The 26587-nt window shown below is 48.7% G+C and overlaps 1 protein-coding gene across 1 annotated transcript in view; it reads right to left on the bottom strand.

The window, feature by feature from the left end:
- The window catches only part of POLR2A (RNA polymerase II subunit A), a 30624-nt gene extending 4075 nt beyond the window's left edge, over positions 1 to 26549 (bottom strand). The window contains exons 1-22 of the mRNA XM_004058486.5: positions 26046 to 26549; positions 14826 to 14958; positions 14553 to 14689; positions 14286 to 14459; positions 13854 to 14135; positions 13382 to 13543; positions 13029 to 13249; positions 12680 to 12812; positions 11742 to 11866; positions 11414 to 11624; positions 10054 to 10263; positions 9794 to 9962; positions 9519 to 9613; positions 9173 to 9376; positions 8776 to 8998; positions 8193 to 8376; positions 7601 to 7772; positions 7403 to 7508; positions 7102 to 7307; positions 2386 to 2610; positions 1667 to 1913; positions 1225 to 1325 (exon numbers count right to left, since the gene is read on the bottom strand). Coding sequence (XP_004058534.2) covers positions 1225 to 1325; positions 1667 to 1913; positions 2386 to 2610; positions 7102 to 7307; positions 7403 to 7508; positions 7601 to 7772; positions 8193 to 8376; positions 8776 to 8998; positions 9173 to 9376; positions 9519 to 9613; positions 9794 to 9962; positions 10054 to 10263; positions 11414 to 11624; positions 11742 to 11866; positions 12680 to 12812; positions 13029 to 13249; positions 13382 to 13543; positions 13854 to 14135; positions 14286 to 14459; positions 14553 to 14689; positions 14826 to 14958; positions 26046 to 26138 — 3813 coding nt within the window. The 5' untranslated portion in view covers positions 26139 to 26549. The remainder of the gene's footprint in view (positions 1 to 1224; positions 1326 to 1666; positions 1914 to 2385; positions 2611 to 7101; positions 7308 to 7402; positions 7509 to 7600; positions 7773 to 8192; positions 8377 to 8775; positions 8999 to 9172; positions 9377 to 9518; positions 9614 to 9793; positions 9963 to 10053; positions 10264 to 11413; positions 11625 to 11741; positions 11867 to 12679; positions 12813 to 13028; positions 13250 to 13381; positions 13544 to 13853; positions 14136 to 14285; positions 14460 to 14552; positions 14690 to 14825; positions 14959 to 26045) is intronic.
- Positions 26550 to 26587: the final 38 nt, after the last annotated feature.

The raw sequence follows: 26587 nt of genomic DNA, 5'->3' as shown, positions 1-26587 counted from the left end.
CCTCAGCCTCCTGAGTAACTGAGATTACAGGCATGCGCCACCACGCCCAGCTAATTTTGTATTTTTAGTAGAGACGGGGTTTCTCCATGTCGGTCAGGCTGGTCTCGAACTCCCGACCTCAGGTAATCTGCCCGCCTCGGCCTCCCAAAGTGCTGGGATTACAAGTGTGAGCCACCATGCCCAGGCTGAGTTCTTCAGTTTTTATTACTAAAGCACCAGGTACCAACATGTGCCCAACAAGTATCTCAGGAGCCATGCCCAGGAGTGAAGTCACTGATCCAGCCTTTTCATGGGTCTTGTTATGGCTGTCACACGACTTCCCCTAGGACATAGCAATTCCTACTGCCCAACCTGCCCCCAAGTCTGGCCCCTGCCTCAGGGCTGGGGCTTGTATTCCCTAAGCAAAGCAAGCTGCAGGAGCCTTGGGGGAGGAGAGCCAAGTGACAGCGCGACAGGGAGGCACTCCTATCTCCTATTTCAACACCACCTGTTTTATCTACTCGGCCGGTGCTGTGGATTTTGAAAATCGTTGCTAATCACCATTCCCTATCCCTAAATTAGGTGGGTATGACTGGCCCCTCAATGTTTTTTTTAATTTTTTTTTTTTTTTTTTTTTTTTTTTTTGAGACGGAGTCTTGCTTTGTCGCCCAGGCTGGAGTGCAGTGGCGCGATCTCGGCTCACTGCAAGCTCCACCTCCCGGGTTCACGCCATTCTCCTGCCTCAGCCTCCCGAGTAGCTGGGACTACAGGCGCCCACTACCACGCCCGGCTAATTTTTTGTATTTTTAGTAGAGACGGGGTTTCACTGTGTTAGCCAGGATGGTCTCAATCTCCTGACCTCGTGATCCGCCCGCCTCGGCCTCCCAAAGTGCTGGGATTACAGGCGTGAGCCACCGCGCCCGGCCTTTTTTAATTTTTTGAGATAGTTTCACTCTTGTTGCCTCAGCCTCCCAAGTAGCTAGGATTACAGGCACATACCACCATGCCCGGCTAATTTTTATTTTTAGTAGAGATGGGGTTACTCCATGTTGGTCAGGCTGGTCTCGAACTCCCGAGCTCAGGTGATCCACCCACCTCAGCCTCCCAAAGTGCTGGGATTACAGGCGTGAGCCACCACGCCTGGCCGCCCCTCAATGTTGATTGCATCTTCTTTTCTTTGGTCTCTAACATGATTCATGAGTTTTATGCATGTGACACACTGACTTCTTCTAGGACCCCCATTACCTCTTGCATCTTGTTCTCATCGCTGTTCATGATGCGAATACGGAGCACCAGCTTCTCTGCATTGTCATCATTAAAGATGCAATTCAAGTCGTCACCAAAACCTGGTGGGGTGAGGAGCCATGAGAAAGGCTGCAGCTAAGGGGACTGGCCCCAGCCACTGTCCACTCGCAGCTCTCTCTGAGCAAGGCTCTCTTTTGGCTCCCCGCTCCTCACAGAAACTTTCTTTTCATAGAACCCCTTGGAAAGGTGAAGGGAGAACATTGAGAAGAGAAAGGGAGTGCAGAGGGGACCTGGAGAATTGGAGGATGCCTCGGGGGGGCGGAACTGGTACATGCATGGGGGTGAGGGTGGGTAGCTCTTTGGGGGCTCAAGTGCGGTGAACACGATAGGTGGTAGCCCAGAGAGCGGGGCTCCTGAGCCAGGCCAGCCCTCTTAGGCTTACCAGCATTGATCTTTTCAGCAATCTGCTCCATGGTGAGCTTCCGGTCAGTCATGTGCTTCCGATCCAGCTCCACCCGCAACAGCCAGGGGGAGATTCGGGCCACATCAAAGTCAGGCATTTCATAGTAGACATTCACCCATTCCTGATCCTCTGCCACCACCGTGCTCTGGGGGTTGGGGTCATAGTAGATGGCTGTGTTGGCAGTCACCTTCCTCAACGTTGTATGCTCCAGACGGCACAGAATATCCTGGGAAGAGGCAGAAGTCCATGACACAGGGAACTGAGTAGCTCTAAACGCCTCTTCTAACCCTCCTTATCAAGGGAATCCAAAACCCTTTATTCAAGGGGAAAAGTTCTCCTTTTTTTTCTTTTTTTTTTTTTTTCAGATAGAGTCTCGCTCTTGTTGCCCAGGCTGGAGTGCAGTGGCACAATCTCGGCTCACTGCAACCTCTGCCCCCCAGGTTCAAGCGATTCTCCTGTCTCAGCCCCAACTAGCAGCTGGGATTACAGGCACACACCACCATGCCCGGCTAATTTTTCTATTTTTAGTAGAGATGGGGTTTCACCATGTTGGCCAGGTTAGTCTTGAACTCCTGACCTCAGGTGATCCACCTGCCTTGGCCTCCCAAAGTGCTGGGATTACAGACATGAGCCACCACACCCAGTTGAGTTCTCCTTCTTTTCTTCCGGCCAAAAAGCCCAGCAGTCCTGATCCCTACCTTGGCTCTCTCAGCATCTCGAGCGGACTGGCCCAACAGGAAGACAGTAAGCGAAGGGGTCTTTGGCTTCTTGGAAATGTTGATGAGCTCCTTAAGTCGGGGCACACCCAGCGTCACATTCTTGGCAGACACACCAGCATAGTGGAAGGTATTCAAGGTCATCTGGGTGGCAGGTTCTCCAAGGGACTGCGCAGCCAGAGCCCCCACCATTTCCCCGGGATGCGCCTAAGAAAAAGCTAGCATCAGACAAAGCCAACGCCTCTCTTTCAGTGAATGAGTACGATGCGGATCTGCATCTGGCTTATCACAGGGCCAGGACTGTAATCTTAAAGGACATGGGTAGATGAGTTCGGAAAAGGCAGACAGACTCTAACAAAAACAAAACTCTTATTTGATCATCCCCTTCCTCACACAAGAGCTTCCATTTATAGGACGCCATTTGGCACCTGGTATGCAGCACATCCAAAGAAAGCTACTATACCATCTGAGATCCAAATTTTTTCTTTTCTGTTTTTTTTTTTTTGAGACGGAGTCTCACCGTTGCCTAGGCTGGAGTGCAATGGCACAATCTCGGTTCACTGCAACTTCCGCCTCCCAGGTTCAAGCGATTCTCCTGCCTCAGCCTCCCAAGTAGCTGGAATTACAGACGCGTGCCACCACACCCAGCTAATATTTTTTTGTATCTTTAGTAGAGACGGGGTTTCACCATGTTGGTTAGGCTGGTCTCAAACTCCCGACCTCAGGTGATCCACCCGCCTTGGCCTCCCAAAGTGCTGGGATTACAGGTGTGGGCCTCTTCGCCCGGCCAAGATCCAAATTTCTAAACCTATGTTAAAATTACTCCGTAAATATTCATTTTATAACAGTTAGCTAAATAGGAAGCTCCCCATATGTGTTATGAGATAGTCACATACGAAATTAAACTTAACTGGAATCACAGTATCTAACTTTTTCAGACTAATTTCTTCCATTAAGCAAGTATACATTTAAGGTTCATCACTGGCAAAGACAGAATTTCGTTATGCTGCCCAGGCTGGTCTCAAACTCCTGGGCTCTCGTGAGCCTCCTGCCTCGGCCTCCCAAAGTGTTGAGATTAGAGTTATGAGCCAGTGCATCTGGCTTATCACTGTCTTTTTGTGGCTTGACAGATTTTTTTTTTTTTTTTTTTTTTTTTGAGATAGAGTCTCACTCTGTTGCCCAGGCTGAAGTACAGTAGCATGATCTCAGCTCACTATTGCAGTTTCAACCTCCTGGCCTCAGGTATCCTCCCACCTCAGCCTCCCAAGTAGCTGGGATTACAGGTGCACTCCACCACACCTGGCTAAATTTTTTGTAGAGATGGGGTTTTGCCATGTTGCCCAAGGGTGGTCTTGAACTTCTGGGCTCAAGCAATCTTCCCACCTCAGCCTCCCAAAGTGCTAGGATTATAGACATCAGCCACTGTGCTTGGCTGTCCGTTACTTTTTTTTTGAGATGGTCTCCCTCTGTCGCCCAGGCTGGAGTGCGATGGTGCAGTCTCAGCTCACTGCAACCTCTGTTGCCTGGGTTCAAGTGATCCTCCTGCCTTACCCTCCCAAGTAGCTGGGATAGCAAACATGTACCACCACACCTAATTTTTCTATTTTTGGTAGAGTTGGGGGTTTCACCATGTTGGGCAGGCTGCTGGTCTGGAACTCAAGTCATCTACCTGCCTTGGCCTCCCAAAGTGCTGGGATTACAGGCGTGAGCCACCACGTAGGCCCAGCCTGTTCATTACTTTTTATTGCTGAATGATGTTCCCTCGTATGGACATACCACATTTTGCCTATCCATTCATCAGTGGATAGACACTTGTTTTCACTGCTTAGCTACTGTGACACTGATACGAACATTTGTGTATAAATGTTTGTGTGGCCATGTTTTCTGTTCTCTTGTGTGTGTGTGTGTGTGTGTATAATCTCTCTAGGAATGAAACTGCTGGGCCATATGGTAACTGCTTTAACTTCCTAAAGCAGTTGTACCTTTTCTACTAGCAATGTTTGAGGGTTCTAATTTTTCCACATCCTTGTCAACACTTGTTATTATCTGTGTTTTGGATTACAGTCATCCTAGTGCATGTGAAGTGGCACATCACTCTGGTTTCATTTGCATTTCCCTGATGGCTAATGATGTTGAGTATCTTTTCATGCACTTACTGATCATTTACATGAATAGTACTCTTCTTTGGGGAAACATGTTTATTATTTATTTATTTATGTATTTTTTAGTAGAGATGGGGTTTCACCGTGTTAGCCAGGATGGTCTCAATCTCCTGACCTCGTGATCTGCCCGCCTCGGCCTCCCAAAGTGCTGGGATTACAGGCGTGAGCCACCGCGCCCAGCCTGTTTTTTTATTTTATTACTATTTTTGAGACAGAGTCTCACTCTTATTGCCCACGCTGGAGTGCAATGGCACTATCTCGGCTGATCGCAACCTCCACCTCCCGGGTTCAAGCGATTCTCCTGCCTCAGCCTCGCGAGTAACTGGGATTACAGGCATGGGCCGACATGCCCAGCTAATTCTGTATTTTTAGTACAGACGGGGTTTCTCCATGTTGATCAGGCTGGTCTCAAACTCCCAACCTCAGGTGATCCACCCGCCTCAGCCTCCCAAAGTGTTAGGATTACAGGCGTAAGCCACCACGCCCAGCCAGGAAACATTTGTTGAAATCCTTTGAGACTTTTTATTGTTGACTTTTTATTGTTATAGTCCTTTATATATTCTTTATGTATGGCCCTTATCAGATGATTTCCAAATATTTTCTCCCATTCTGTGTTATCTTTTTACTTTCTTGATAGTGTCCTACGAAGCATTAAGTTTTAAATTTTGATGAAGTCCAATTCATCTATTTTTTCCTTTGGATGCTTATGCTTTTGGTGTCATACCTAAGAATTCACTGCTAAGCCACAGTCATGAAGATTTATTCAAGTTTCCTTATAAGAGTTTTATAGTGTTAGCTCTTCAATTTAGGCATTCTGAGAGTTTTTGTACATGGTATGAGGTAGGAATCCAACTTCATTCTCTTGCATGTGGATATCTAGTTGCCCTAGCACCATTTGCTAAAAAGAGTATTCTCACCCCATTTAATTAAATTGGGACTCTTGCAAAAAAATCAAGTGACCATAAATGTGAGGGTTTATTTCTGGACTCTCAATTCTACTCTATCAGTCTTTATATGTATCCTCATGACAGAAGCACAGTCTTGCTTATTGTAGCTCTGTAGTAAGTTTTGAAATCAGGGAATGTGAGTTCTCCAAACTTTTGCTACTTTTAAATATTGTTTTGGCTATTCTATATCCCTTGCATTTCCATATGAATTTTAACATCAGCTTAATAAATTTCTGAGAAAAAGCCAGTTGGAATTTTGATAGGGATTATATTGGATCTATAGCTTATTTTGGGAAGTATATTAACAATATTAATATTAATATTCAACAATATTAAGTCTTCCAATCCATGAATATGAGAGGTCTTTCATTTAGGGTTTTTTTTTTTTTTTTTTTTTGATACAGTCTCACTCTTGTTGCCCAGGCTGGAGTGCAATGGTGCAATCTTGGGTCACCGCAACCTCCATCCCCGGGTTCAGGTGATTCTCCTGTCTCAGCTTCCAGAGTAGCTGGGATTACAGGGATGTGCCACTATACCCGGCTAATTTTGTATTTTTAGTAAAGGTGGGGTTTCTTCCTGTTGGTAAGGCTGGTCTTGAACTCCTGACCTCAGGTGATCTGCCCACCTCGGCCTCCCAAAGTGCTGGGATTACAGGCATAAGCCACTGCACCCGGCCTCATTTAGGTCTTTTACAATTTCTTTCAGCCATGTTCTATGGTGTTCCCTAATACATTTGTAATTATTTAATTTATAAAAACTGACTTACAGTAAACAGGTTCAGAGGTATGCCTGTAACAGTGCTTTACCCTCTTACTATCCTATACAATCCTTAAAGCCGGTGAAAGCACATTCCAATATCCATAAATCTTTTTTTCTATTTACTCTCTCCAACTCCATTTTTGAGACAGAGTCTTGCTCTGTTGCCCAGGCTGGAGTGCAAAGGAGCACCCTTGGCTCACTGCAACCTCTGCCTCCTGGGTTCAAGCAATTCTCCTGCCTCAGCGTCCTGAGTAGCTGGGATTATAGGCACACGCCACCACGCCCGGCTAATTTTTGTATTTCACCCTTGTTTCACCATGTTGGTCAGGCTGGTCTCGAACTCCTGACCTTGTGATCTGCCCGCCTCGGCCTCCCAAAGTGCTGGGATTATAGGTGTGAGCCACCACACCTAGCCCCAATTCCCTATCTTTATCTAAATTAGACCCTGCACACAGCAGAGAGGGTAGAGAAAAAAAAAAAGAACAATTCTATGTCATATCCCAGTCATGCCACTTACTTCCTATATGACCATCACACAATCCAGTCACTCTCTCCAAGCCTCAGTTTTTGTCTCTGCAACATGGGACTAACAAACCCTCCCCTACTAGGAGTGTATTAAAGCCATGACGGTATAAAGCGATAATGGCCCAAACACAGGACTTGGTAAGGTACAAGCAGTCTCTCCATGAATGAGAGCTATTATTAGGTGGGACAGAACCTACAGAACCTATTCTGTAGGTTGTGGACAGAAGTGGGCTGCTCTTGGAAACCACAGAAGTCAACAGGTAAAAGGAGGAAAAGAAGACTGCTGTGAAGAGCACAACACTCACAATGGCTTGGTTGAACTTGGACTCAATCTCCCCAAGCAGCCAGTCGAAGGCCTCCCCACTGAGCCGAAACTCTTCTGCCATGCGGCGGGAACACAACGTGGACCGCAGGTGGATGTTGAAGAGCAGCGTGGCATTTTCCTGGGCCTGTCGACTTAGTGGGTCATCCCCATTCACAATCACCAGCTTCTTGCTCAATTCCTTGACTCCTGGGGACCAATTAAAGGTGAGGAGATCATTAGACCAGGGCCCAGCAGTCTTCTATCCCCTAGCCTGGCTTGGAGACCCCTAAGCAGGTACTTACCCTCCACCACTTTGATGGGGTGCAGGTCGGAGGGAAGGCGTGGGTTGATGTGGAAGATTTTCTGAGCATTCCAGATCATCCGCAGCAGGTTACAGGGGAGGACGACCTGAGAGAGGGGGGAATGGAGGGAGGGCTGTTTCTGGGGACAGCCATCCAGGGAGGCACATCTCTAGCATCAGCACTTCGACCCACACGCACCTTGCTGTCTCCAGTTGGGAAGATGACCCTGAGCACCTCCCGATCCTCCCGCATCCGCTCAAATTCCCGCTCCAACTCGTTCTGGATGTGTGCGTTGCTCAGCACGTCCTTCACCAGGTCCTCCTGCAGAGTGCGCCGCAGAGCCCTCTCATTGGTATAATCAAAGCGGAACCTGGAAGTGCAAGGGGTAGCTAGTGGACAGGTGGGCTCTGGGACCTTGGTCCCCACAAAACGCACTGTAAGGTTCCCAAAGGTGCACAGCCGACCAGGTACAGTGGCTTGGAGGCAAGAATCCTGGACAGAGAAAAATTCAGGCCCAAGGACTGCCACTGGGACCTGAGTACAGGCCCACCCCTCTGCATCTGCTTTATAATATCAGCAGGGACGAAGTGGTGACCAATCTTAAATCCACCTCCATCCACCACCTCCCCCATGTCACATAGCTGTTTCAGATAGGTGGGGAAAGGATGCTGAAAGGTAAGCTCTAGTGCAAGACACATACCAGGCTATCTCTCTGGAATAGGTATGGGAATACTACTACTCAGGCCCTGAGCCCCAGGGGCGAGAACCACCCGCCTGCCCGCCTCCTCACTTCTTCTCAAAAGCCTTGTTGGAAGGCTTAAGCGTAGCCAGGTTCTGGAACTCAACGCTCTCGCCTGCCAGGCCGTCTTCGCCGTAGCGCAGCTGCACCACCTGGTTGATGGAGTTCCGCACAGTCGCATCGTACTTCACCATCACTGACTCCATGGACTTGATCAGCCGCCGCTGGATGTATCCTGGAGGGAAGTAAGGCAAAAAGGGGATGATAAAGCCCAAAGACCCAGGCTGGGGCCTTAACCTACCTGTCAGAAGAGTCAGCTAGTACTCTCTTTGTCTGAGGCCTTTGAATGCAAACTCAGTGTCTACCACTAGATGGACAAAAAGCCCAGCAGGAACCACTCCCATGGGACAGGCCGGCAGAGCCCCGGAAGCTCTGTCCCTGCACTGTGCAATGCTGCACAGCAATCCAAACAAGGGTGTTTGCCTACTCTTGAGTCTCTATTCTTTCCACAAGGGCCAGAATTATACCCTGGGAATAGGAGCCTGAGCATTTCCACTCCCCACCTGTTAGGGGTTTCTCAGCCTGCAGCAGTCCCTGCTAACAGCCCAAGGAAGACCCCTGAGGAAGGCCTCACCAGTCTCAGCAGTCTTGACAGCCGTGTCAATGAGCCCCTCACGACCCCCCATGGCGTGGAAAAAGAACTCAGTGGGTGTGAGGCCGGCTAGGTAGGAGTTCTCCACAAAGCCACGGCTCTCAGGCCCGTAGTCATCCTTGATGAAGTGAGGCAGAGTCCGGTGCTTGAAGCCAAATGGAATCCGCTTGCCCTCGACGTTCTGCTGGCCGACGACAGCAATGACCTGGGAAACAGAAAGGTGGGGTATACTGAATTCCCTCTGCCTTAAGAATAACAGTTCCCAAAATGTCCCCCAACTCCCGTGATCCTCCTGACCCTAATACATACAAACAAACACCTTCCTTCCTCCTCCCAAACTTCAGAGCGGCCCCGTATGTGGAAAAACAAGGCTTCTCACCTGGGAGATGTTAATCTTGGAACCTTTAGCTCCGGACACGACCATAGACTTGAAGTTGTTGTATTCAGACAGGGATTTCTGAGCAGAGGAGCCAGTCTTGTCTCGGGCATCGTTAAGAATGCGGTTCACCTGATTCTCAAACGTCTGCCGCAGAGTGTTCCCTGGGGTGGGCTCCAGCTCATTGTTGTGTGCCTTCTCGATGACCTGGAGGCAGAGTTCTTGGTGAGACATCAATCCCTACTCTCTGCCCCTTCCCTCTAACCTTACACTCCCTTTGCTCTTGATGATGCTAACTTCAAAGTCCCTGGAAACCCCTTATTCCGTCTCTGGTGGCCTCCCCTCTTACCTCTATTACGTCCTGCTTGGCCTTCTTAATAGTGTTCTGAATGTCCTGGTAAGTCTTAGAATCAGCAATGGAGTCCCCAATGCCAATAGTATGACCTAGAGACAGGGAAAAGCATCAGCAAACCCCTTTGGACCTCTAAGAAACATGGAATGGAATTATAGCCAACAGAGTAGAAGCAGGGGGCACCAAATCCAAGGAGGAAAGAAAGGGATGGAAGGACAGTAAGAAGTGAGAGAATTCACAGAGAGGTCTTGGTACCACGCCTCCATGCTCACCCTCGATGAGGAGCCAGTTGTTAATGACAGTCTGAATGTTGGAGTAGAAGAGGCGAGTGATGTCATGACCCATCTCTAGGTAGGAGATGTGGACCAGGGAGCCAGCTGACGTGCCCAGAGACTTCTTACACAGGATGCCCATGATCAGCTCCCCATTCTCCACCACCACCTAAGGACAAAGCACCCACTCAAGGCCCCTGCTCTGGTCCTGGCTCCCATGTCCAAATTCTGTCCTCACATATCCAGAAGCCAAGCCCTACCTTGGTGTCCCCAGGAGAGATGTGCTTGTAAGGGCCACTGTCTTCATCATCGGGATGGGTGCTGTGGGTACGGATACAATTGATGTGACCAGGTATGATGAGGGAGAAGATCTGCTTGCCTGTCCACAGGGGCCGGGGCTTTAGGATGGCCGGCTGTGGGACCTTCCCATCCCACGTCGACAGGAACATCAGGAGGTTCATCACTTCACCCTGTAAGACAAAGAGTAAGGCAGACAGAAGTCAGAGTGCAGGCCCCACATCTCAGGGATGAGAGAGAAATGTTGGGGAGGTTTCCCTGCCCAAGGGAGAAAGCCAGATTTTGGAGGCAAAGATGGCAGGAAAAGTTTTTTCCAAACTTTAATTTTTTTTTGAGACAGGGTCTTGCTGTTTACCCAGGCTGGAGTGCAATGGTGCAATCAGGGCTCACTGCAACCTCCGCCTCCTGGGGTCAAGCAATTCTCCTGCCACAGCCTCTCAAGTAGCTGGGATTACAGGCACCTGCCACCATGTCCGGCTAATTTTTGTATTTTTGGTAGAGATGGGGTTTCTCCATGCTGGCCAGGGTTGTCTCCAACTCCTGGCCTCAAATGATGTGCCTGCCTCGGCCTCCCAAAGTGCTAGAATTACAGGTGAGAGTCACCATGCCCAGTCCCAAAAACTTTTTTTTTTTTTTTTTTGAGACGGAATCTCGCTCTGTCGCCCAGGCTGGAGTGCAGTGATGTGATCTCGGCTCACTGCAAGCTCCACCTCCCGAGTTCACGCCATTCTCCTGCCTCAGCCTCCCGAGTAGCTGGGACTACAAGCTCATGCCACTACGCCCGGCTAATTTTTTCTATTTTTCAGTAGAGATGGGGTTTCACTGTGTTAGCCAGGATGGTCTTGATCTCCTGACCTCGTGATCCACCCGCCTTGGCCTCCCAAAGTGCTGGGATTACAGGCGTGAGCCACTGCGCCCGGCCCCAAAAACTTTTAATTAAAAATTCATTGTAATACTGAAATTTTTGTTTTTGTTCTTAACAATAAGCATAAATTTCTTTTAACAATTAGGAAATAAGTGAAGGTTAAAATAAAAAAATAAAATTTTAACAAGGTCTTACTTATTTTTCCCTTTATCTTTCCTTTACAGGCAATACCTGGTATTACATGAAATTTTAAGGAATTAAATGGGGAATTAACGCCTTACACCTTTTTGGCCTGAGTTTTCCTAACCCCCTTTTTGTTCGCCCACCAGAAAAGACAATCTCACAGACCACTGCTGGGTAAGTCAGGAAAAAAAACACAGCTCTTCCTCTCTAGCCTCCACCTTGCACCCCAGAGCCCCACTGCCCACTTAAGCCAGGTTTCCATTTGGACCACACACCCGCTCCAGGAAGACGTCTCTCTTGGTGAATTTGCGCACTGCTGTGAGTGTGTCCTGCACAATACCCATGACAGGCCGATTGCTCTGGGGGGTGACAATCATGCGAGGAACCATGGCCAGCTCCTGGATCTCTGCTCGCGTCTCCAGAGACTGTGGCAGGTGCAAGTTCATCTCATCCCCGTCAAAGTCTGCATTGTACGGAGTTGTCACACTACAGTTAAAGAGAAAAGTCAGGGTTGGGAAGATGTCTGCAGCGAAACCTTGAGGAGCCACCCAGCCTGCCCGCCTCCCACCAATTCCAGCCTGCTTCCCTCAGCCAGGGACTGACCTAAGATTCAAGCGAAAGGTAGACCAGGGGAGAATGCGGACCCGATGCCCCATCATGGACATTTTGTGCAGAGTTGGCTGCCGGTTGAAGATAACAATGTCCCCATCACACATGTGTCGTTCCACCTAGAGAGGTGAGAAGGTCTCAGTGAAGGAGGTATCTAAGAATGAAAGGACAATGGACCTAAACTCCTTTGCAAGTCCGGTGCAGTGGCTCACACCTATAATCCAAGCACTTTGGGAGGCTGAGGCGGGCACGTCACTTAAAGTCAGGAGTTTGAGACCAGCCTGGTCAACATGGTGAAACCCCATCTCTACTGAAAATACAAAAACAAGCTGGGTGTGGTGGCGCGCGCCTGTAATCCTAGCTACTCGGGAGGCTGAGGCAGAAGAATCGCTTGAGCCTGGGAGGTAGAGGTTGCAGTGAGCCAAGATCACAGCACTGCATTCTACACTCCAGCCTGGGTGATAGAGCGAGACTGTCTTCTTTAAAAAAAAAAAAAAAAAGTCCTTTGCAAACTGAAAAGAGATGACATCGTGGTGCTAATTCACTTGAAACACTTATTAAACACTCCTCTGGACAAGGCCCTGGGCCAAACACCAGGTTATCAGGGATGAATAACACACAGCATTCACCAATCTCAAGGAACTCAGTCTAGAAGAAAAGCAAGAGAGATTCTGAACATAAAGCCTTCTGCACTGTTCCTCCACAGATCCCTCTTCCCTGCCATATGCAAGCTGCCCCGGGTTTATACCATCCCCACCCTGAATGCCAGAGGCCAACAGCTCCCTGCACACCTGGGCAGCAACAGCCTTTAACAAGACAGTCAAGTCGGGATCCCAATGAACGAGACAGACTCAGATGGCCTATCCCAGCCTGCCCTATCTTGGAAAGCTTTCTGCTCAGGTGGCTGAGAGAGGCCCTGGCGTGCTACGTGCCTTATAGCCGGTCTGCAGGTGAAGGTCACTGGGCTTGGGGTGGAAACGCAAGTCAATGCGATCACCATTGTCTCGGATGATGTACTTGGCGCCTGGGTACTGGCTGTTCCCCCTGCGCACTAGTTCTTGAAGTCTAGGAGGAAAGAGGTGCAATGAACTCAATGCTTCCTAAAATACCCCTGCAGCCACCCTCACCCCAGAGCCCTGAGTGGAAGTTAAACTTCAGAACTTCAATTCCTCCTTGCTCCAAGCCCACGCCCGAGGTAGGAGGAGCAGACTCTCGAAGCCTTGCCACTGAGGCCATGTCTTCCCTAGCCATTCCAGGAAGGGCTTTCCAACGGAGGCACACCTGTCAATGTTGAAGGGGGTGACAATCTCCGCAAAGGTCATGTTGGCAGCAATGGAGCGGGGCACGCCAACCTGGTCAATGGAGAGGTTGGGGTCGGGGGTGATGACAGTACGGGCCGAGAAGTCCACTCTTTTGCCCATCAGGTTCCCTCGCACCCGGCCTTCCTTGCCCTTCAACCGCTGCTTCAGGGACTTGAGGGGACGCCCAGACTTCTGCATGGCCTGTGAGGAAAAAACACAGGGTGGGGGCAATCCAGAAAGTCAGCACTGGGCCCTCTTCCAGAGCTCTGAAGCCTCATGCTAGCCCCCACCCTGGCTCCAATACACAGAGGGGTGGGGAGCATGCTGACTCACACGGGGCAAGCCAGGCAGCTCATTGTCCACCATGGTGGCCACATGGAACTGGAGGAGCTTCACATCCTCTGCAATGACATGGGCCGCTGCGCCATTCTGCTCATTGCGCCGCAGCTGATTGTTGATCTTCACGATGTCAGCCAGTTTGTGAGTCAGGTCATCCTGAGGCAGGAAGTCAGAATCATCATGGTCCAGCCACCACTGCCAGCGCTCAGCAGGAACGTACCAGGCACACAGCACAGCTCTCATCCTCACACCACCCCAGGAGGCATGACTGCCCACTATCATTTATAGATTCAGAAACATGTTTGTGGCCTTTAACCATGTGAAAGGACTCATTAAAGATCATACAGCTAGTAAGTGGCAGGGGAATTTTCAAACCCAGGTCCATCCATCCATCCCCACCTACAAGGCTTCCTCCCTTTAGACACCTCGCCCTCCAGCTAAGAGGCAGAGCCCTGGAGCCACTGACCTGGTTACGGGCAGAACCCTGCATCACAACAGCAGGCCGCACGGAGAGCGGGGGCACAGGCAGCACTGTGACAATCATCCACTCTGGCCGTGCATAGCGGGGCTCCATGCCCAGCACAAAACATTCCTCATCTGAGATGCGTTTGAAGATCTCATGCACTCGCTCTGGACTCAGCAGGATCTTCTTCTCCTGAGAGTCCTCATTAACGTGCTTCCATTCCGCATACAGCTCTAGGCCAGAACGCCGGATCCTGGGCTGGTACCGCCCACAGCCACCATGGCCCTTCCAAGGAGAGACATGGGCCATCAGAGCCCAGAGGGTGGGCCATTTCCCTCTACACCAGGCCAGCCCCTCCTGTTTCCTTCCCTTCCAGTTTCCTCCCTCCAGGCCTCTGACCCCTCCTTCCCAAAAGTCTCCGCCAGCCCCAGCCACCTTTTCTTTGGTCAGATCCTCGTCACCCTCAGGTTGTTCCACACCGAACTTGTTGTCCATCTCCTCCCCACCCTCGCATATGTTTTTGCCCTTGCAAAGGTCGTAGACATGTGTGAGCCGCTTCTTGGGCTGTCCCTTGGACTTAGCCAGGATGTCCTTGATCTTTGGGTTGTTCTGGGGACAGGGCAGAGCAGGGTCAGTTGAAGCTGTCTCCCTGCCCCCTACCAAGCAACCCCCCTCCCAGACCAGAGCCTGTTCCCCACTCACAGAGTCCACAAGCAGTTTGGAGCAGAAGAAGCAGACACAGCGCAAAACTTTCATTGTCTTCACCAGGAAGCCCACGTGAAACACAGGCTTGGCCAGTTCAATGTGGCCAAAGTGGCCAGGACACTCTGTCATGTTTCCTGTGGGACACACACCCAGTGCTTTCCTCCCAGCTCCCACTCATCTCAGAGGCCTCCAGGTGTCGACCGTCAGCCCTAGTTTTGAGGACCCAACCCACCTCCCCTTTGGGATCCCACCTGGCCCCCCAGCACTTACCTGCACATGTTTGGCAGCGGCCAGTCCGCTCAATCACCCCCTGCCTCGGGTCCATCAGCCCCCCAAGCTTGGGGCGGCCTCCCTCAGTCGTCTCTGGGTATTTGATGCCACCCTCCGTCACAGACATTCGCTTCTGCAAAGAAAGAAAGGCCAACAACTGAACAGCGTTCCTAGTTTCTAGCCTTTGTGGCTGGGGAGCTCTGGACTAAGGTCTGGGAAAACCCTGAACTACTTACAGAAGAACTAAGTTTAGCCTGGAGTGAGGGGAATGGGGGATTGGTGTGTGTACACTTCTGAAAAGGCCAAAGTTGAATATCCCAAGTCAGAGGCTTATTCCAGTCACTGAGGCAGGAAAAGCACTCACACTAGATAACGGTCGATCCTGGGTTCCATACAAATCACCTGCTACTGGGACATGAACCCCAGACTTCCATCTGGGTTGAATTCTAGGTCTCTGACATCCATAGGATTTAGCCACAAAAAGAAATCAAAGTTGCTTCAGGAAAAACAAAAAAACAAAACAATGCTTTATTTGTTCCTCCCAAGCAGAAATCAAGCTCATGAATCTGAGATCCTGGCAGAAGCCTCTCTGTACCTGTACCCTTGCCATGACAGCCCAGGTGTTCTGCACCAAGACATGCCCCGCCAACTCAAGCCCCTGATAAGAAACGAGGCACTCAGAGATGCAGTCCTGTTTCTTTTCCCTCATCTTTGTCATGCCCTCCTTCTCAAGGCCTGAACTGCTTGAACCCTTTCGTGTCCAGATGGAGATTTTATTATTGGTTTTGTTTTGTTGTGAGATGGAGTCTCGCTCTGTCGCCAGGCTGCAGTGGCGCAATCTCAGCTCACTGCAACCTCTGCCTCCCGGGTTCAAGCGATTCTCCTGCCTCAGCCTCCCAAGTAGCTGGGACTACAGGTGAACGCCACCACATCGAGCTAATTTTTGTATTTTTAGTAGAGACAGGGTTTCACCAGGGTGGCCAGGATGGTCTCTTGACCTCATGATCCACCCGCCTCGGCCTCCCAAAGTACTGGGATTACAGGTCTTGAGCCACTGCGCCAGGCCAGAGATTTTATTAAAAGACTGGAGAAACAGGTGCTAGAAAAACAGGTTGGTGGAAATGATTTGAAGCAAAAGTGAATAGCTGGAATCCCAAGAAAGGAAGAGCCAGGACTTGATGGGGACATTTCAATGAAGGAAAGGAGGAAACAGAAGAACTCAGAAGTAGATGGGCCGGGTGCGGTGGCTCACACCTGTAATCCCCAGCACTTTGGGAGGCTGAGACGGGTGGATCACCTGAAGTCAGGAGTTTGAGACCAGCCTGGCCAACATAGTGAAACCCCATCTCTACTAAAAATACAAAAAAATTAGCTGGGTGTGGTGGCGGGCACCTGTAATCCCAGCTACTCGGGAGGCTGAGGCAGGAGAATCACTTGAACCCCAGGAGGCGGAGGTTGCAGTGAGCTGAGATCGCACCACTGCACTTCAGCCTGAGTGACAGAGCAAGACTCCGTCTCAAAAAAAAAAAACAATTGTAATGCTATTGTACACTTAGACTTAGTAGACTACAGCATGGTGCACAAGGGCAACCAAAAAACTGCATGTGACTTGCTTTATTGCGGTGGGCTGGAACCAAACTCACAGTATCTCCAAGGTATGCTTGGATACTCATTCTCAACTCTCTAATTCCAGGCCTTACTTTTCTTCTGGACTTTGGGTTCACATATGTAACTACCTACTGAACCCCCTGCAAACATCCCACCAAAAAATCAAATTAAACATGTTTAAAAGCAAACTCCCTTTTCCACAAAAGCTTCTTTTTCCTTTAGTCTCTATCCCAGATTCAGAAACCTATGCTTACCTTTCCTTACCTTCAAGCACAAAACAGTCCAAAGAACATGGACTTAGCTGTCGGGCACCCTTGCTTTGGAATTCTGCCTGTATTACTTATGAACTATGTAACCATTAAGGACTTAATTAGCTTGCTTAAGTCCAGGATGTAATTGGCGCTTTATGAATGGACATTATTATTATTCAGTCATTGACCAGGTACTGGTCACTTTTACCCCCCCTTTTTTTTTTTAAGAAGTCTCGCTCTGTCACCCAGGCTGGAGCGCAGTGGCGGGAATCTCAGCTGGGTTTACACACATAAGCCACCACGCCTGGCCTCCTAAGTGTTTCTTGAATCTTGCCTCTCTTCTCCATCCCCACCACCATTGCCCTAGTTCAGGCCCTTCCTTTGTAGTCTCCAACAGAGCGTTCCTATGGGTCACCGGCCTGTCTCTCTCCAATCCTTCTACATTACAACTGGGGTGCTCATTCTAAAATAAAAACGTGTGCTAAAAATAAATAAAATAAAAATTAATAATAAAATAAAAATGTAATCATTCATACCCTCTTGTCCTCAGACTGACATCCAAACTCAGCAGGACCGCTTCCCAAAAGGATTTTATGATGTTCTCAACCTTCATTTCCCTGATGCTCCACACCTTCCTGTTCACTCCTCAGTAACAATTCCCTGGAGTCGCCTATCACATCCAGCGCAACACGTGCTGCGTTCCTCTGGGGTTTTCTATATGCTAGTGTCTCTCTGCTTGGAATGCTCTTCCCCCTGCAAAACTCCTATTTCAAGACTCGGCTCAGGCACTGCTTCCTCCAGGAAGCCTTTCCACAGCCTCCCCAAAGTAGACAGGCATCCCTCCTCTGTGCTTCCACAGCCCTCTATCACTGCACATACAACAATGCAATAAAATGACCTACGGGGGTCTGTCTTCCCTATAACTATAAGCACCTCTCAGGCAGGCAGAATGCCTCAACCATCCTGAATCCCATGTGCCTGCCTGAAACATGGTGGGCTCCTAACAAATGTCTGTTAAATTGACCTACTGCTTAGGACTCTCCACTGGAGGGAGGTACCCTCAAAAAACTTGGAAAAAGAGAGGTTACCCTCTGACAGTCAAACCAGTAATCCCCTCATAATAGGTCTGATTGGCCACTGCTGGGTAGAAACCAAAATGGTCTACAGATGCAAAGCTGAAGAAGCTCTGCACACCTCTCAGCCTCAAACAGGTTCAAAACTCTCATCAACATGACCTGATGAAATCTCAGGGAGACAGTCCTCATGGATGACTACATTTGCAAAGCTGGAACCTCATCAGCTGCATTGTGTCTGGTGAGAAACATGAAGGGGATTTGCTCACCTTGAATGAGACCAAAAAAAGCAGAAGCAGTTACGTATCTGGCCTCCAGAACAGACACTGCAGAGGGGCCTAAGAGAAATCAGGCTCAACATTTTGAACCTCTTTCTGCTCAAAGTCTATGCCGACCAAGCCAACCACCCTTCTAATGACTAATTCTGCTTTCAGGCTTTCTGAGACCGGGTCAGGGGGTGTCCTAGACAGCAGACACGCATATCCTTGTTAATGAGAAGAGCTATCCCTCCACCACCAAGTTCACGAACTCTCATTTTTTATTTTATTTTATTTTATTGAGACAGGGTCTTGCTCTGTCACCCCGGCTGGAGTGCAGTGGCACAATCTCGGCTCACTGCCACCTCTGCCTCTCAGGTTCAAGTGATTCTTGTGCCTCAGCCTCCCAAGTAGCTGGAATTACAGGTGCTCACCACACTTGGCTAATTTTTGTATTTTTAGTAGAGACAGGGCTTCACCATGTTGGCCAGGATGGTCTCAAACTCCTGGCCTCAAGTGATCCACTCACCTTAGCCTCCCAAAGTGTTGGGACTACAGTCGTGAGCCACCGCACCAGGCCTCAAACTGTCATTTTAAATGAGCCCCCAACCCTTCGGCCAACACTGCTTCTCACTGCCTACAGGATAAAGGTTAAACACTTGAGGGGGTGGCCAGTCAGGCTGGGCTCTCTTTGGGTTCTGCCCCTGAGGCCACAAAACAAAAGGGCTGTCACTGAATCTCAGTAAGTACTCGTTCTCTTTCCTCTGCTTTAGCAAAGCTAACAAGGTCCTTATTACAATTTGGCTTCAAGTTGCTTTTACAGCTTTATTTGGTACCACATTCTCCTACCCACCTCCCACATTTATGTTCTAAATACAATAGATTTCTCAAATTTCCTTTTGCTTCACACACCCCCTTGGGAGTAAACTTCTATTTATTCTTTAAGACCCAGTTCAGAGGTCACCGCCTTATGAAGTCTTCTCTAACTCTTCCTAGTCTTACGCACACCCCAGCAAGGTTCTCAGCCCAATCTTAATTACTTGGTGACGCATCTGTCTCTCTCATTGGACTGTAATCCTTGAGGGCAAGGGTCATGTTTTCTCTTCATATCCTCAGCACCTAGCACAGTAACCAACATATGGTTGAGGCTCAGTAACTATTTGCTGCATACATAGGAAATCCCTCACAAGATTATAAGTAACTTGAAAACAAGGATCATCTTCTGACTCATCAATGTAGCCCACACTCTACCTAAAAGAATACATTACTGACCAGGCGCAGTGGCTCAAGCCTGTAATCCCAGCACTTTGGGAGGCCAATGCAGGCAGATCACCTGAGGTCAGGAGTTCGAGACCAGCCTGGCCAACATGGTAAAACCCTGTCTCTAATAAAAATACAAAAACTAGGCCGGGTGCGGTGGCTCATGCCTGTAATCCCAGCACTTTGGGAGGCCAAGGTGGGTGGATCACAAGGTCAGGAGTTCGAGACCAGTCTGGACAACACAGTAAAATCCCGTCTCTACTAAAAATACAAAAAAGAAATTAGCTGGGTGTGGTGGCGTGCTCCTGTAGTTCCTGCTACTCGGGAGGCTGAGGCAGAAGAATCACTTGAATTCAGGAGGCAGAGGTTGCAGTGAGCACAGACTGTGCCACTATACTCCAGCCTGGGCAACAAAGCTGGAGTCCATATCAAAAAAAAAAAAAAAAAAAAAAAGAACAGATTACTGCTTTAAATCCTCATTTAAATAAGTCAGGGTATAAATAAGTTATGCATTCCATGGTAGACAGTTGTTTTTAATGAATAGGGGTCAACTACTGTGAAAGAAATCCAACACCCTCTTTCCCCAAAATTTTGTGCACACGCTGGTACAAAGCTCTAGTACCAACCCGCCTTGTAACCTTCCCCTCACCTAGCAACATCTAAATCCATCTTCTAACAGCAAGGACAACAGCTCTATCTCAAAGCCAATTCAAACAGCCCTCTGTACCTCCACACACTCTGACCCCTAAGACTTCTGTAAAACACTTTAGCCTAAAATACCACCTGTTTCACAACAGGAGGCCCCTTACTCACCCTTGCCCATCCTTCTACCCAAAACGGAACCATCTGTTGGTCCCTCAAAACACAGACATCGTATAAACCGCAAGACATGCAGAGCACTATCAAAGCCCAACAATCCTACACCCCAGAGATGACTGTGGTAGAGCTTTGTCAACAGTGCCCCATACTTTTATTTGTTGTTATTATTCCATCTTGGGTCAGTACAACCTCCGCCTACCAGGTTCAAGTGGTTCATATGCCTCAGCCTCCCAAGTAGCTGGGATTACAGGCACCCACGACTACACCCAGCTAATTTTTATATTTTTAGTACAGACGGGGTTTCACTAGGCTGGACAGGATGGTCTTGAACTCTTGACCCTCGGTGATTTGCCCGCCTTGGCCTCCCGAAGTGCTGTGATTACAGGAGTGAGCCACCGTGCTCAGCCCATTTGTTATTATTATTTTTTAATTGAGATAGGGTCTTGTTGTGTTGCCCAGGCTGGTCCTGAACTCCTGGCCTCAAGTGATCCTCCTGCCTCAGGCTCCCAAAGTGCTGGGATTACAGGCATGAGCCACGGCACGCATTTTTCTTTTCATGCTTTAAAAAAAACGTAAATACGTTCCCACTTTAATATAAGGCCTTCACTCTGCATACTTTTGAGTAACTTTTTCATTTATCCATAGATTCCCTAACATTATCAACAGCCCACAGTCCCCTTACCATTTCAGTAACTCTCACAGCACTTACTAGGTCAAAAGAGAGCCACAGCCGAGCGCGGTGGCTCACACCTGTAATCCCAGCACTTTGGGAGGCCAAGGTGGGCATATTACTTGAGGTCAGAAGTTTGAGACCGGTCTGGCCAATGTGGCGAAACCCTGTCTCTACCAAAAATACAAAAATTGCCGGGCATGGTGGCGGATGCCTGTGATCCCAGCTGCTTGAGAGGCTGAGGGAGGAGACTAGCTTGAACCCAGGAGGCAGAGGTTACAGTGAGCTGAGATCTCACCTCTGCATTCCAGCCTAGGCAACAGAGCAAGACTCCATCTTTCAAAGAAAAGACAGCAATTTATTAAGCACCTAGACCCAAACAACTTAAGCATTTATGTCCTAGGAACTTACTAGCCATTTGAGAAAATACACACAAGTTGAAAATACTATTAATATATTAAAACAAAATAACATTTTTATTTCTTTACCAAATAACCATCTCACTCACTTATGGCGCCTGTTAGGCACTGCACCTCTCAAACCTTGGAATCAGACTAAACAGCACCACCTTTATTTCTTCTACAAACTGATTTTTGCCTGTACTTAGCAACTGCTAAAAACCCAGTTTCACAAAAATATGACATTATAGAAAGGGATTTGGCACCATCTAATGTTGAAACAGAACTACCAGGAACTAGGAGTTCCAGGGTATCTGACAAATGTACCTGTGTTTCTCTTGGAAATTTAAAATACCTCACTGTGCCCACCGTGTGCCACGGTGTCTCAGGGCATCAGCACAGTGTGGGACCCTATTGGGAAGTTCCTCTCTTACACTGTAAGAATACACCCTAAGTTATTCAACAGGATTCCTATTAGTAAATACCGAGTAATTTATAATTGTCACTTTCAAACAATGTTGCAATAAAAGTCCTTCTACATCATCTATGCATATTTGTCCAATTATTTCATTCACTTGTTTATTCAACTAATTTTTATTACATGTCTATCATGTGCCAGGCACTACCTGAGATACAAAGGGAACATGAATAACACAAAGTCCCTCATGAAATTCATTCTCTAGCAAGGAAGCAAGAAACAGAAAAACTAATCCTTTCTGGAGTGACAGGCTGTGAAGGAAAATATAGCAGAGAATGATCAGAGACAACAAGGGCAGGGCGGGGGATGCTATTTAAACAGAATGGTCAGGGAAGCGCTCCTAAAGGTATGACATCGGCCAGGCGCAGTGGCTCATGCCTGGAATCCCAGCACTTTGGGAGGCAGAGGAGGGGGATCGCTTGAGCCCAGTTCACCAGCCTGGGTAACATAGTGAGAACCCATCTCTACAACAAATTTAAAAATTAGGCATAGTGGTATGAGCCTGTTGTCCCAGCTACTGAGGTGGGGGTTGGGGGTCTGTCTGAGGTGGGAGCATTTTTTTTTTTTGAGACGGAGTCTCGCTCTGTTGCCCAGGCTGGAATGCAGGGGCGCAATCTCGGCTCACTGCAAGCTCCACCTCCCGGGTTCACGCCATTCTCCGGCCTCAGCCTCCCAAGTAGCTGGGACTACATGCGCCTGCCACCACGCCCTGCTAATTTTTTGTATTTTTAGGGGAGACGGGGTTTCACCGTGTTAGCCAGGACGGTCTCGATCTCCTGACCTCGTGATCCGCCCGCCTCAGCCTCCCAAAGTGCTGGGATTACAGGTGTGAGCCACCGCGCCTGGCCTTTTTTTTTTTTTTTGAGACAGAGTCTCACTCCGTCACGCAGGCTGGAGTGCAATGGCACAGTATCGGCTCACTGCAACCTCCACCTCCCAGGTTAAAGCGATTCTCCTACCTCAGCTTCCCTAGTAGCTGGGACTACAAGGGCGTGCCACCACACCTAGCTAATTTTTGTATTTTTAGTAAAGACAGAGTTTCACTATTTTGGCCAGGCTGGTCTCAAACTCCTGACCTCGTTATCTGCCCACCTTGGCCTCCCAAAGTGCTGGGATTATAGACGTGATTGAGCCTGGCCAGGGAGCATCTCTTGAGCCCAAGAGGCTGCAGTGAGCTGTGATCGAGCCACTGCACTCCTGCCTGGGGGACAGAGGGAGACCCTGTGTCCAAAAAAAAAAAAAAAAGATATGCCATTTCAACACAGAACATACAGACATAAAGGAACAGGCATGCAGAGCAGAGGTCTGAGCAATGTTGTTCCAAGCAGGAGGAATAGTGAATAATAAAGTCCTTGAGGTGGGAATAAGCTTGCAGTGTTAGAGGAGCAAGCAGTCAGCGTGGTTCAAGAAAAGCAAAGAGGAGACTAGTAATGAGATGGAGAAGCAAGCAGGAGCCAGATAAAACAGCACTTTATAGGTCAGAGTAAGGAGTCCTGAAACCTCTGGAAAGGATTCTATGAAGGGAAGGGATGAAGAGATCTCTCTAGCCTGTTCTAGCTGTTCTTACAAACTGTAGGAAGACCAATTAGGGCTCTATAGCACCCCACAGGAAAGATAACAATAGGGTGGAATATGGTGGGACATGGTGGTGGAGATGGTCATAAATGGCTGGATTCCAGGCATATTTTGAAAGGTAGAACTGACACTCTGGCAGATGGACTAAGTGGAGATTGTGAGAAAGAGAATCAAAGATGGCTTTTAGATTTTCGGCCTGAGCAAATGGATGAATGGAGAAACTATTTAATGAACCATGCAAGACTGGGAAAGGGGCATCATTGAGAGGAGAATTAAGCTTTTTAAACCTAAGGATGAATTTTTATAAGTGGTAATGCTTGATCAAATGATTTACATATTAAAAGGTTGATAAAATTGTTAGACCAGAGGCCGGGCATGGTGGCTCATGCCTGTAATCCCAGCACTTTGGGAGGCCAAGGCGGGCGGGTCCTCTGAGGTCAGGAGTTCAAGACCAGCCTGGGCAACACGGCAAAACCCCATCTCTACTAAAATACAAAAATAGCCAGGCATCGTGGCACACGCCTGTAATCCCAGATACTTGGGAGGCTAAGGCAGGAAAATCGCTTGAACTCGAGAGGTGGAGGTTGCAGTGTGCCAAGATCGTGCCACTGCACTCCAGTCTGGGCAACAAGAGTGAGATTCCATCTCGAAAAAAAAAAAAATTGTCAGACTATCCTCCAAAAAGATTATACCAATCTGTCTTTCTACCAACAATGTATAAGCATGTCTATTTCCCAATATTTTTGCCAGCAGGGAAAAAAAATCAGATGAGAAATAATTTTATTTTAACCTGGATTTCTTTTATTAGAAAGTCTACTCTTTGTTGGCCATTTGCACTATTTCTGTGAACTGCCTATTCATCTCCTTTACCCATTTTTCTAGTAGATAGGTACTCTCCTTACTGATTTGTAAGTGTTCCTTGTACATCAATAAATTTAACCTTGTCTGCGTAATTGCAAATACTGTTTCCTGATCTGTTTTTCAGCTTTGCCACAGTGCCTCTATAAATAGAAGTGGCTCTTATTTTTATGTAGTGAAATCTGCCTTGGTCTTCCTTATGTATAACCTTTAGCTCATTTTAGGCACTCCATAAAATTTGCCTATAATTAATCCACTACTATTAAGGACTTCTGTCTCTGGTATCAGCCCTGCAAAAGCCTTCTATTTTTTTTCTAGTGCTTTATGGGTTTTTTTAGGTTTAAGTCTTAACTTCATCTGGAACTGATTCTGTGGAATGGTGTGAGGTCAGGACGTTCTGACTCCTGACATAGCTGAACTTTCTCCCAGCAAAAATGGTCTCTATCCACAAACAGCCAATTAACTCCATTCTTTCCAGCCAGTGGGCTCCTCTACTTAGCGCCACAAGGGAAAAAGTCCAAGTCACCAATAGGTCTCCCCTAGGGCTGCCCTCCTCTCTCTGGTCTCTCCTCCTCTCGCATCAATTCTTCATAGAGCAACTACAGCAGTAGTTTTTTCAAATGTGCTGTCACTCTGTTTATAATTGTCAACGACTACCTACTGAAAATGGAATTAAGTCCTGACTCCGTACCATAATATACAATATCCCATGCTTCTCCAGCCTATTTCTGTAACACTCTTCTCTCATCCACTAAACCTCAGCCACACCGGCCGCCTTTCACCCTGGAGGACAAGCCCAAGTTCATTTCTCCCTCAGGCCCTTTGCACTTGCTATTTCCTCTGCCGGAAAAGCTCTCGCCATCCAAACTATGGCTTCGATGACTGGCTGCCTCTCATCATTTGGGTAATGTCTTCTAAGACAGGCCTTCCCAGACCCTGACACCATCCCATCTAAAGTAGCCCCACCTCGACGGGTGCGGTAGCTCACGCCTGTAATCCCAGCACTTTGAGAGGCCGAGGCGGGTGGATCACCTGAAGTCAGGAGTTCAGCCATTGCACTCTGGCCTGGGGAACAAGAGCGAAACTCCGTCTCAAAAAAAAAAAAAAAAAAAAAAAAAGGACGGGGGAGAATCACCTCAGGGCAGGCGTTCGAGACCACCCTGGCCAACATGGCGAAACCCCTCCTCTACTAAAAATACAAAAATTAGCGGGGCATGGTGGCGCATGCCTGTAATCCCAGCTACTCAGGAGGCTAAGGCAGGAGAATCGCTTGAACCCGGGAGGTGGAGATTGCAGTGAGCCGAGATCGTGCCATTGCACTCCAGCCTGGGCGACAGAGCAAGACTCCGTCTCAAAAAATAAAATAAAATAAAAATAAAAAAATAAAGTAGCCCCAGCTCAGTGACTCTCCATGGGATTACCCCTTTTCACTCTATTCGAGACAACTGCCATTAACTGAATTATCTCCTTCATTGATTGTATTCATGTTTACTGCTTGCCCTTTCCCACAGACAGTGCTCTTGAAGGTGGGGCCCTGGTCTGTCGTGTTCACCTCTGTAACCCGAGTCTCCTGTGTCTTCAACAGAGCAGGTGCTCAGTTAACATTTGTATTAACAGAAGAGGAGGAAGCTACCCGGGTTTGGCTTCTTAACCAAACTTGTAAAGACTCCCTAGGATTCGTCTGATCGCCTTTAACGTCGGTAACTCTGGAGTGTGAAATCAGTCATCCTTCTCTCCCTCCTTCTCACCCTCCAGCCAGCCCCCCATCTCGGACAAAGCGCTAAGCCTGCTCAACTCTTTGCAAAATATAACTCTGGGAGGCCCGAGACTGGCGCCTACACGGCCTTGGCGCTGCTGAGCCATGCTCCTGGCCCGTCACCCATAAGCAGCGAGAAAGCGCCAAGTTTCCGCAGCCCCCGTCCAGCCCCGCCCGCCAGGGGAGGAGGGAGGAAGGGGAGGACAGAGCCGCTTACCAGTTCATCCGGACTCAGGACTCCGAACTGGACTCTCTTGATGGTGCGCAGCGGGCATGCGCTGTCCCCCGAGGGGGGGCCACCCCCGTGCATGGCGGAGGCAGGCGCGCTGCGCAGGCGCAAACCTCACTACAAAAAGCCTGCGCCGCCTCCGCCTAGGTGCTCAGACCTCGTCAGGGCGGCCACCGGGAAGGACCTCCCCGAGTTGGGAGGAAAAAGCCGGAGGAGGGGAAGGTGGGGGAGGGAAGGAGGCGGGGAAATAAGGAGCGAAAGGAGCCCTTCTTTCCCTTACCGGAAATTTTTCAGCTCCCAAAAAGGAAAAAAAAAGAAGGGGAAAGGAAAAGGTTTTTGGGGGAGGAAGAAGAAAAAGGGTAACGAATAAATAAGTAACCGGGCTCCTGAACGGCAGAGGTTACGGCAGTTTGTCTCTCCCCCTTCCGGGAGCCGCCTTCTTCTCCAACCGTCCCGGCCGCGCTCTCGGCGCTTCTGAGCAGCGAACTGGCTGAACGACGCTTCTTATAGATTCGCCCTTGCGTCCCCGC

Source organism: Gorilla gorilla, chromosome 19 (genome assembly GCF_029281585.2).
Source record: "Gorilla gorilla gorilla isolate KB3781 chromosome 19, NHGRI_mGorGor1-v2.1_pri, whole genome shotgun sequence".
NCBI classification, from domain to species: domain Eukaryota; kingdom Metazoa; phylum Chordata; class Mammalia; order Primates; family Hominidae; genus Gorilla; species Gorilla gorilla.
The sequence above is the reverse complement of the archived record's forward strand: the minus strand, read 5'-3'. Positions and strand labels throughout refer to the sequence as shown.